This window comes from Aulonocara sp. 'chitande type north' Nkhata Bay, linkage group LG5, assembly GCF_057382095.1.
Source record: "Aulonocara sp. 'chitande type north' Nkhata Bay isolate Kocher_YH1m ecotype deep benthic linkage group LG5, A_spYH_male_GT1.1, whole genome shotgun sequence".
NCBI classification, from domain to species: Eukaryota; Metazoa; Chordata; class Actinopteri; order Cichliformes; family Cichlidae; genus Aulonocara; species Aulonocara sp. 'chitande type north' Nkhata Bay.
The window spans coordinates 15,998,111-16,010,182 of NC_141348.1; the positions used below are offsets into that span (position 1 = coordinate 15,998,111).

Sequence of the window (12,072 nt, forward strand, 5' to 3'; positions counted from 1 at the left end):
TTTAATTAGTGACCAATTGTTTTTATTGTTCAATTATTAAGAAAAAAGAAAAGGTGGGGGTGGGTGGGATGGAAAGTAAAGGGAGAGAGGAGAGAAAACCCCAACAATCCCCTCTGAGCAAGCACTAGGCGACAGTGGATAGGAAAAACTCCCTTTAAAGGAAGAAACCTATGACAGAACCAGGCTCTAGAGGGGGCAGTCAACTGTCGGGACTGGTTGGGGGGTGATTGTGAAAAGAGGGGAGGGAGATGGGAGAGGTGTTAGTAGTTAAGGGGGGGGGGGGGGGATTAAGCTGGAACAGAGGTGGGAGAGGAAGAGGCGACATTGGCAGTACTGAAAGAAGGAGTGTTCCTCCTCCAGAAGAAGCAGAAGCGTTTTTTCTTTTTCTTCAGCTGCTCTTCCACGAGCACCTTTTTCTCGAGGATGAGGATTTTCAGCTCCTCGATTGTTTCGGTGTTTTGCTTCTGCAGCTTGTTGCATTTTTTCTCCACTTCTTCTATTACGGCTTGTTTTTCTTCCAACCTTTCTTTCAGCACTTTAGATGTTGCCTCCTGTTTCTCAAACTCCTGGAGAAGAAGTTTTTCTTCTCTCTGCTTATTGACCAGCTGTTCTCTCTCTTGAAGCAGGTCTTGATATTTGTGCAGTGTCTCTTCGAACTTTACCTGCAGCATCCTGTTGTTTCCCTCCATGAGCTGGAGTTGGCACTCCATGTCTCCCTGCTTTCTGTCCAGCTGCTCTTTCTCTTGCAGGATTTCTTTATTTTGTAGCAGAGCTTCATCAAGCTTTCCTTGCAAGCTTTCATTTTGTTGCTTGATGCTCTGCAGATTGGAATCCATTTCTTTTTGTTTGATTTCTTGTTCCCTTTTTTCTTGGAGAAGCTTCTCATTTGCTTGCTCTGTGCGATCAAGCCTTTTTTTGTCAACATTGTACATTAGCTCCATGTCTCGGAGATTGGAGTGCAGCCCTCTCTTCTTCGTGCTGTCTTTCATCTTCTCCTGGAGGAGTTTTCTATTTTGCCGCAGAGCTTGATCAAGCTTTCCTTGCAAGCTTTCAATGTGTTGCTTGATGCTCTGAAGCTTGGAATGCATTTCTTTCTCTTTTAACTCCTTTTGCCTTTTCTCTTTGAGAAGCTTTTCATTTTCTTGCAGTGTGCGATCAAGCCTTTTTTTGTCTACACTGTACATTAGCTCCATTTCTTGGAGATTGCTGTGCAGCCCTCTCTTCTTCATGCCGTCTTGTTTCTTCTCTTGGACAAGTTTTTCATTTTGTTGCAGGGCTTCATCAAGTTTTCCTTGGAGCTCCTGGTTCTTTTTGTCCATGTCATGGAGATCCTGTTGTTTCCCCTCAATAATAGCTTCCTTTTCTTGAAGCTGGTATGACAACTTTTTTAGTTGAGCGCTCTTTTGCTCATTTTCCTCCATCAAGAACTTAATCTTCTCTGCGTTTCTGAGCGCTTCATCCTCCAGTTCTTCCAAACGCTTTTCCTCTAGTTCCACTTGGTCACACCAGGGAAGAGAGGAAAGGGAAGAGTCTAGTGGCTCATCCCAAGGAAGAGCGTATGGGTCAACTTCTTGTCCCTTTGGATTTTTTTGAGACATGTTTGGTCTGGATACAGTTACAACTGCAAAGGATCCAAATATTTCAAAAGGCTTTTCTGGCGAACGGTTCAATGCTGCACACATCAAGGCTGCGAGAAACGGACTAAAAGTCGTTGCTCTTCACCCCTATTTATAGGTTTTTGGATCAAAGGAAAGAATGGTGGTAAGATTCTACGTGTGTGACGTCATAATTCTGTAAGGCAATGAGGTTGTCACGTGATATTTTTGGAGGAGGGCATTTTTCAACTTGGACAAATTATCAGTAAAGTTTCAATCTCTGTTATTTTTCCCCAAAAAACGTGTTGTCGCAATCATGTTTTCTACTGTAATTGGTGCCAACAGATGGCGCAGTTTAAAGTTGGCTGTTACTCTGCCCAGGCTGCTACCATAGAAGAAGAATGTAGACCAATAGTACTTTAACGATGTCCGCTGATCGTTTCCGTGTAAATCTTAGCATTGCTTTAGCCGTCAAGCTAAAGGTTTAGCTTCATACTGCCATATTTTCAGAGTAACAAAATATTTAAACGGTCTCAGATCATGGTGAGTATTTGAAAAAATGTTTATTTAATGTGAAGCCTGTGATGTGGAAAGGTTAGCAAGCGTAATTTTGCCTATTGTGTTATACACGGGTGCTTACATCCGAGTAGTGTTGATCTTTTCTAAGGTCCATGGGTTTATCCAACGAGCAGCTAAGTCACCGTTATATCTGTAATTTTGTGTGCAACGTCTTAATGCAAAAAAACAAAACAAAAAAAAACAACCCACAATGCGTTTTTAAGCTCTCTCTGCGTTCACTGTCTCTGCAAGTGTCAAACTTCCTCGCTTTAGCTGATGCTAACCAACATTAGCGCTTACGGTTCGTATATAAACACAACTGTCAGCCCTTCACTTTTGGTGCCGACAACATTTTGAGCATTTTCTACAGTTTGTGAAATGGTCGCCATTGGCATTACATGCCAGTAGTGTTCGCTAATTGACTTTACCGGGGATTATATTTATTACAACGTTACTGCGTGGAAGTGATCATAGTGTATGCTTATGAACGTGAGTGGTAGGTGTTATTAGTGCGACTTTACCCTTAATTAGTTTTCCCACCGGAAGTAGAGTTGTTTATGCGACGTGATGGCTAGAGCAGTCCCAAACAATCGATTGCGTTTCTTAACAGACCAATTCTCTCCAAACTTTTAGGGTAAGCTAGACTCGAGATATGGTTGCAATAATACGAACAAGAGCGCAACAGCATATTGACAATGGCGAGGACTTTAATATTTACATTGTGTTAGTGCACCCATCGCTCCGCATCCTTAACGCTACATTGATGTCGAGAGTCTCTGACACAGCTGTGCTCTGCAGCACAGACACCCTGCTTATCTGTGATTCGGCCAGACTGGTGTTGAACTCCAAAGACATGCGCGGGGTTAGGTTAGTTGGCTGTTGGTGTGAGTGGTTGTCTGAGTCTCTCTAATAACCCTCCAACAGACTGGCGACCTGTCCAGGGTGTACTTTTGCCCTATGACAGCTGAAATACAACCTGAATAAAATAAGTAGGAGAAAATGAATGATGTTTATGAACTGTAGTTAATGTAGTCAGACAATAAGTTACCGAGCAACAGGCCACAAGTCTTGGTGCAGAATCATACTAAGATTTAAAAAATAAAATGTTGGCACTGGTGTTTGAAACAGTATACTGTCAGTAAGACTGGAGCAACTGCACACATCTGGAAACTAATAACTAGAGTAGTTAGTAACATTTTGTTACTGCATCCATTTAGCCAGGTATAATTAGCATGTCTACATACATGTCATTTCTAATGTGGTCCTATGTGGTATGTTGTAGGACAGTGAAGTGTCTGACACTGACCATGTACCAGTGCCTGAGAACACTGGTATGGAGGGGGAGAACGCACCTCTTTACTGTATTTGTCGGAAACCAGACATCAACTGCTCCATGATGTAAGTATATATCAGTTTTATATTTGCAGTATGCGCAGTAGGGGTGGGCGCTAGCTTCAGCAATGTTATCAGAGGTTTTTTTTTTTTTAAATGAAGAGCTTCTATTTCGAGAAAACTACCAATAAGGATATATGCACAGATATAGAAAACAATACTGTAACATTTTATTGATGCTTGCAGTTTGGAGGAAGCAGTATTTGCAAGTGTAACTAAATTCCAGGCATTTTCCATCCTTCTTTTCCTATCAGCTTTTTTCTAGTTGTCAGTGTGAACCAAGGTGTCAGCAGCAGCATTATAGTGCAAAAGTAGTGACCCAGCATAGATCAAATGTAAGCACAAAAGTAGCCAAGGTAGTGTTTTTCCTGGAAATTTTAAGTGAAAGGATAAAGTAACTGCTTACCACTTTAGTTTAACAATGATTAATGAAATGTAACCGTGTAACTCATCAGCAGTCTGCACAGTATGGTCACATATTAAAACTGAAGAATATGTTGTACTTGTTGTAGTGTTTCATCATGGGTCCAGTTTTTACCCAGGTGCTTAAAGCCCTTCTTTACCCTCATGTAACACCAACAGTAACTTCCAACCACTATTTCCTGTTCCTGTCAGTCAAACAAACAGACGACAAACATCTTCTATAAACAGGAATAATGTCATTTTATCGGATTAGAAAACATCTAATCTAGCGTTGATATTACACTGCTGTTTAGTGTCTGGCTGATCTCAGTGTCACCAAAATATCTGCCCTACATGTCAAACAATGAGAGAACTTGAAACAGTACCATCACCTAGCAGCTTATTTTAATTAGTGCTAACGTTTTGTTTGCTGGCTAACATTGCTATTATTATAGTCACAGTTAATTGACTTTGAATAGCTTTATTTCAAAAGTAATTTTACAATTTCACAGCCATTTAGCTGTGTTAACTGTACATGCTGTAGGTCATAAGGCGTGCATGGATCATTTTTATAATCAGCCTCTTATCTTTTGTCCACCACAGGCTTTGCCATGATAAATTGGTCAGTTGACAACCAGGAGCCGTACACCTTAACCTCAGAGGCCAGGACATCCAGGGGCAGTGTGAACACGCACTTGCTTAAATGGGACGCAAGACGGACTATAGAGGGCCACCCGCTTGCCAGACAACCAAGTGCTGTCCCTGTCCACGGCCAGTGTGAGAAGGACTCTCACTAAAGTCAACCCACACAAAGCTGCTGGACCAGACAATATACCTGGACGCGTGCTCGGAGCCCGTGCTGACCAGCTGACTGATGTCCTAGCGGGCATCTTTAACATCTCCCTGAGTCAAGCTGTTGTGCCACAGTGCTTTAAAACCACCACCATCATACCTGTCCCCAGACCTTCCCAAAGCCTAATTCCACAATGATTGCCTGAGCCTATTCTTGTTAAATGATGAAAAACTCAAAGGCACGTTTGGGCAGTGGATCTGTGTGAAATCAGCAGCTTGCAAAACGAAATCAAAATGTGTGCTATTGATTCTAAAAATAGAAATCACAATAAAGTTCAACATTTACTAAAACCGCCATTCAGTCATCTGAGAGTCTTTACTCATGAAATTATAACGGTTAGATGAATGTATATGCAGTGATTTACTGATCAATGATAAAAGGGGAGATTTATGCAATAACGAAGACTGTCATGAAAAGTATTTGGCATCTGATCTCCTGTAACCTGCGGAGCTAAGCTGTTTTACCAGCTCTGCTCTCTGATTTTTCTTTTTTCTTTTATGAAAAAACACAAGTTGTCAAAGTTATTTGTTTGCAAATGTATTTCAGAAATATCGACATACTTTTTTTAATCAGCAGAAACTTTATGTCAGTAGTGCAAAAACCTGCACTGATCTGACCTCATTTCTTCCTCATCCTGATTCCTGACCTGGGAAGGGAGAGAAATATTTGTTTTTGTTTGTCTTCTTGTTTTATTTAATTCCTTGTGGGATTTGGATCCAACACGTAAAGTATGCATATTATGCACACACACAAACACACATGCAGCTATTACCCATTTCTTGTATTCTTGAATAAAGACATTGATTTGACACATTTAATTAGTGACCAATTGTTTTTATTGTTCAATTATTAAGAAAAAAGAAAAGGTGGGGGTGGGTGGGTGGGTGGGATGGAAAGTAAAGGGAGAGAGGAGAGAAAACCCCAACAATCCCCTCTGAGCAAGCACTAGGCGACAGTGGATAGGAAAAACTCCCTTTAAAGGAAGAAACCTATGACAGAACCAGGCTCTAGAGGGGGCAGTCAACTGTCGGGACTGGTTGGGGGGTGATTGTGAAAAGAGGGGAGGGAGATGGGAGAGGTGTTAGTAGTTAAGGGGGGGGGGGGGAATTAAGCTGGAACAGAGGTGGGAGAGGAAGAGGCGACATTGGCAGTACTGAAAGAAGGAGTGTTCCTCCTCCAGAAGAAGCAGAAGCGTTTTTTCTTTTTCTTCAGCTGCTCTTCCACGAGCACCTTTTTCTCGAGGATGAGGATTTTCAGCTCCTCGATTGTTTCGGTGTTTTGCTTCTGCAGCTTGTTGCATTTTTTCTCCACTTCTTCTATTACGGCTTGTTTTTCTTCCAACCTTTCTTTCAGCACTTTAGATGTTGCCTCCTGTTTCTCAAACTCCTGGAGAAGAAGTTTTTCTTCTCTCTGCTTATTGACCAGCTGTTCTCTCTCTTGAAGCAGGTCTTGATATTTGTGCAGTGTCTCTTCGAACTTTACCTGCAGCATCCTGTTGTTTCCCTCCATGAGCTGGAGTTGGCACTCCATGTCTCCCTGCTTTCTGTCCAGCTGCTCTTTCTCTTGCAGGATTTCTTTATTTTGTAGCAGAGCTTCATCAAGCTTTCCTTGCAAGCTTTCATTTTGTTGCTTGATGCTCTGCAGATTGGAATCCATTTCTTTTTGTTTGATTTCTTGTTCCCTTTTTTCTTGGAGAAGCTTCTCATTTGCTTGCTCTGTGCGATCAAGCCTTTTTTTGTCAACATTGTACATTAGCTCCATGTCTCGGAGATTGGAGTGCAGCCCTCTCTTCTTCGTGCTGTCTTTCATCTTCTCCTGGAGGAGTTTTCTATTTTGCCGCAGAGCTTGATCAAGCTTTCCTTGCAAGCTTTCAATGTGTTGCTTGATGCTCTGAAGCTTGGAATGCATTTCTTTCTCTTTTAACTCCTTTTGCCTTTTCTCTTTGAGAAGCTTTTCATTTTCTTGCAGTGTGCGATCAAGCCTTTTTTTGTCTACACTGTACATTAGCTCCATTTCTTGGAGATTGCTGTGCAGCCCTCTCTTCTTCATGCCGTCTTGTTTCTTCTCTTGGACAAGTTTTTCATTTTGTTGCAGGGCTTCATCAAGTTTTCCTTGGAGCTCCTGGTTCTTTTTGTCCATGTCATGGAGATCCTGTTGTTTCCCCTCAATAATAGCTTCCTTTTCTTGAAGCTGGTATGACAACTTTTTTAGTTGAGCGCTCTTTTGCTCATTTTCCTCCATCAAGAACTTAATCTTCTCTGCGTTTCTGAGCGCTTCATCCTCCAGTTCTTCCAAACGCTTTTCCTCTAGTTCCACTTGGTCACACCAGGGAAGAGAGGAAAGGGAAGAGTCTAGTGGCTCATCCCAAGGAAGAGCGTATGGGTCAACTTCTTGTCCCTTTGGATTTTTTTGAGACATGTTTGGTCTGGATACAGTTACAACTGCAAAGGATCCAAATATTTCAAAAGGCTTTTCTGGCGAACGGTTCAATGCTGCACACATCAAGGCTGCGAGAAACGGACTAAAAGTCGTTGCTCTTCACCCCTATTTATAGGTTTTTGGATCAAAGGAAAGAATGGTGGTAAGATTCTACGTGTGTGACGTCATAATTCTGTAAGGCAATGAGGTTGTCACGTGATATTTTTGGAGGAGGGCATTTTTCAACTTGGACAAATTATCAGTAAAGTTTCAATCTCTGTTATTTTCCCCAAAAAACGTGTTGTCGCAATCATGTTTTCTACTGTAATTGGTGCCAACAGATGGCGCAGTTTAAAGTTGGCTGTTACTCTGCCCAGGCTGCTACCATAGAAGAAGAATGTAGACCAATAGTACTTTAACGATGTCCGCTGATCGTTTCCGTGTAAATCTTAGCATTGCTTTAGCCGTCAAGCTAAAGGTTTAGCTTCATACTGCCATATTTTCAGAGTAACAAAATATTTAAACGGTCTCAGATCATGGTGAGTATTTGAAAAAATGTTTATTTAATGTGAAGCCTGTGATGTGGAAAGGTTAGCAAGCGTAATTTTGCCTATTGTGTTATACACGGGTGCTTACATCCGAGTAGTGTTGATCTTTTCTAAGGTCCATGGGTTTATCCAACGAGCAGCTAAGTCACCGTTATATCTGTAATTTTGTGTGCAACGTCTTAATGCAAAAAAACAAAACAAAAAAAAACAACCCACAATGCGTTTTTAAGCTCTCTCTGCGTTCACTGCCTCTGCAAGTGTCAAACTTCCTCGCTTTAGCTGATGCTAACCAACATTAGCGCTTACGGTTCGTATATAAACACAACTGTCAGCCCTTCACTTTTGGTGCCGACAACATTTTGAGCATTTTCTACAGTTTGTGAAATGGTCGCCATTGGCATTACATGCCAGTAGTGTTCGCTAATTGACTTTACCGGGGATTATATTTATTACAACGTTACTGCGTGGAAGTGATCATAGTGTATGCTTATGAACGTGAGTGGTAGGTGTTATTAGTGCGACTTTACCCTTAATTAGTTTTCCCACCGGAAGTAGAGTTGTTTATGCGACGTGATGGCTAGAGCAGTCCCAAACAATCGATTGCGTTTCTTAACAGACCAATTCTCTCCAAACTTTTAGGGTAAGCTAGACTCGAGATATGGTTGCAATAATACGAACAAGAGCGCAACAGCATATTGACAATGGCGAGAACTTTAATATTTACATTGTGTTAGTGCACCCATCGCTCCGCATCCTTAACGCTACATTGATGTCGAGAGTCTCTGACACAGCTGTGCTCTGCAGCACAGACACCCTGCTTATCTGTGATTCGGCCAGACTGGTGTTGAACTCCAAAGACATGCGCGGGGTTAGGTTAGTTGGCTGTTGGTGTGAGTGGTTGTCTGAGTCTCTCTAATAACCCTCCAACAGACTGGCGACCTGTCCAGGGTGTACTTTTGCCCTATGACAGCTGAAATACAACCTGAATAAAATAAGTAGGAGAAAATGAATGATGTTTATGAACTGTAGTTAATGTAGTCAGACAATAAGTTACTGAGCAACAGGCCACAAGTCTTGGTGCAGAATCATACTAAGATTTAAAAAATAAAATGTTGGCACTGGTGTTTGAAACAGTATACTGTCAGTAAGACTGGAGCAACTGCACACATCTGGAAACTAATAACTAGAGTAGTTAGTAACATTTTGTTACTGCATCCATTTAGCCAGGTATAATTAGCATGTCTACATACATGTCATTTCTAATGTGGTCCTATGTGGTATGTTGTAGGACAGTGAAGTGTCTGACACTGACCATGTAGCAGTGCCTGAGAACACTGGTATGGAGGGGGAGAACGCACCTCTTTACTGTATTTGTCGGAAACCAGACATCAACTGCTCCATGATGTAAGTATATATCAGTTTTATATTTGCAGTATGCGCAGTAGGGGTGGGCGCTAGCTTCAGCAATGTTATCAGAGGTTTTTTTTTTTTTAAATGAAGAGCTTCTATTTCGAGAAAACTACCAATAAGGATATATGCACAGATATAGAAAACAATACTGTAACATTTTATTGATGCTTGCAGTTTGGAGGCAGCAGTATTTGCAAGTGTAACTAAATTCCAGGCATTTTCCATCCTTCTTTTCCTATCAGCTTTTTTCTAGTTGTCAGTGTGAACCAAGGTGTCAGCAGCAGCATTATAGTGCAAAAGTAGTGACCCAGCATAGATCAAATGTAAGCACAAAAGTAGCCAAGGTAGTGTTTTTCCTGGAAATTTTAAGTGAAAGGATAAAGTAACTGCTTACCACTTTAGTTTAACAATGATTAATGAAATGTAACCGTGTAACTCATCAGCAGTCTGCACAGTATGGTCACATATTAAAACTGAAGAATATGTTGTACTTGTTGTAGTGTTTCATCATGGGTCCAGTTTTTACCCAGGTGCTTAAAGCCCTTCTTTACCCTCATGTAACACCAACAGTAACTTCCAACCACTATTTCCTGTTCCTGTCAGTCAAACAAACAGACGACAAACATCTTCTATAAACAGGAATAATGTCATTTTATCGGATTAGAAAACATCTAATCTAGCGTTGATATTACACTGCTGTTTAGTGTCTGGCTGATCTCAGTGTCACCAAAATATCTGCCCTACATGTCAAACAATGAGAGAACTTGAAACAGTACCATCACCTAGCAGCTTATTTTAATTAGTGCTAACGTTTTGTTTGCTGGCTAACATTGCTATTATTATAGTCACAGTTAATTGACTTTGAATAGCTTTATTTCAAAAGTAATTTTACAATTTCACAGCCATTTAGCTGTGTTAACTGTACATGCTGTAGGTCATAAGGCGTGCATGGATCATTTTTATAATCAGCCTCTTATCTTTTGTCCACCACAGGCTTTGCCATGATAAATTGGTCAGTTGACAACCAGGAGCCGTACACCTTAACCTCAGAGGCCAGGACATCCAGGGGCAGTGTGAACACGCACTTGTTTAAATGGGACGCAAGACGGACCTCACAGCCCTTTGTTCCTTCAGTGGGCTGGTTTCAGTCATTATGCAAATGTACTGTTTATAAGGTTGGGGAAACCTGCAGTCAGCTGAGACTGAAGAAGTCACTTGGATGAGTGACGAAACGTTTCTCCCACAAAACGCTACGTCCAGATGAACAAAATCAACTTTTGGAGATTTGCATAATGACTGACTGTCACGGTTCTGGGTCCGTTGGACCCAGTATTTTGAGTTTATTATATTTGGTGTAATTTTGCATCAGGGATTGTTTTCTTGTTCTCTTGTGTTAATGATGATGATGATTATGATGTTTATTATTAGAGTTTCATGTTTGTGTTTAGGATTTGTTCTTCGGTTGGGTCTGCTTAGTATATGTCTAGTTCCATGTGTCATTTTCTGTCTGTCTCTCAAATGTCAAGTCTGTGTCTTAGTATGATGGTTTCTTGTTCCTGTTTTATTGTGAAGGTCTGCGTCTTATGTTAGTGTGGGCAGCTTGGTTCCCCCCGTCTCGTTAACCCTGATCTCTCCCAGCTGTGTCTCCCTCCTGTTGCCCATTCGCTGATTACCACCCTGTGTATATTAGCCCTGTGTTTTCCTGTGCTCAGTGTCGCGTCGTACCCTGTTTCTGTTTCATGCCAGCAATAAAAGCTGTGGTTTTAGTTACATTTCGTCTCGGAGTCCTGCATTTGGATCCACATTTCCACCTCCCCGCACACAGAGCCCTGACACTGAAACCAGCCCACTGAAGGAACAAAGGGCTGGGAGGTCAGTTTATTCATCATAATTATGCAAATTCTCATGTCCATTGATCAGCAACCACTCTCATTCAAAAAGGCATCTCTAAAATGTAAAAGTGAGGACAAGTGAAGTTTTGCAAAGTACAATTAGATTTCCAGACATTTGATGATACAGTCACGTTGCACTAACTCTTAGATAAGTGGCTAGGGGTTCTCCAGAAACTTTGTGGGATCTTCTTGAGTTTAAAAAAATCTGCTATTCTGACCAGACAGCCAGCAGGGAAAGGTTTGCAATCAAGAGATAAGCTGAGAGCTCAGTGTCAACATTAGTGGGCCTGTATTGAGGAGAAAAGATCTATTCCAATAGAAGGAAATCAAACACTTAAACACTTGGAGGGGTGGAGCAGTGAGTTCAGGGTGTGGTGTTAGAGCAGGCTGACCCACACAGCTGTTCTCCATTACCTGGTCACGCCTTCCCTGCTTCAGTAGGATGCTGGGGTCTAACAGGAGAGCAGTGTGCTGTAATGGGACAAGGCAGCTGCACAAGAAAATATTGTAAATAAAATCATCCACGTGCTTACAACGCGGTGTGCCTTCTTATTGTGATTTCGTTTACAAAACTCGTGCAACATTACTGCATTACTAATTTTTCTAGTATCTGTTCTTGAGTAATTTCAGATCTCTCAAACTAGTGGCTGACCAGCTGGAGGGGTGGGAGAAAAGTCCTCTCTGGACAAAATGTCACTTTGATACAGTAATAGAGAAATGCATAGTTGAGTTAACTCGCATGCCTTTGAAGACACTGGAAAACCGAAAGGCAACATGGTGAACATGAAAACACGAAGATCTACAGCTAAGACTTGCACACAAAACTGTGCTGTAGCTGCTCATTTAAACATATGTTGGTACAGCTGCTTCAATGGACAACATAACTGTAAATGAGTGTTTGACAGAGTAACGTTTTTTTCCTCATTCGGGAGTGAATCCACAAACTTTAAAGTAGCGCCACAGGGTATGTAAACTTTCCTTGCAGAGAAGGAAACTACATATGC

General features: G+C 41.5%; 2 protein-coding genes across 2 annotated transcripts; both read right to left on the reverse strand.

Moving 5' to 3' along the window:
• On the reverse strand, positions 1–1,824 carry LOC147330088 (uncharacterized). The gene has a single exon (XM_086291647.1). It carries the CDS (start codon positions 1,680–1,682, stop codon positions 288–290), a length of 1,395 nt encoding a protein of 464 aa, XP_086147773.1. The 5' UTR covers positions 1,683–1,824; the 3' UTR covers positions 1–287.
• Positions 1,825–2,932: 1,108 nt separating this feature from the next.
• Positions 2,933–8,800, reverse strand: LOC147330089 (uncharacterized). Its single transcript, XM_086291648.1, has one exon. The coding sequence runs from the start codon at positions 7,300–7,302 to the stop codon at positions 5,908–5,910; it is 1,395 nt and encodes a 464-aa protein (XP_086147774.1). The 5' UTR covers positions 7,303–8,800; the 3' UTR covers positions 2,933–5,907.
• Between the last annotated feature and the right edge of the window lie 3,272 nt (positions 8,801–12,072).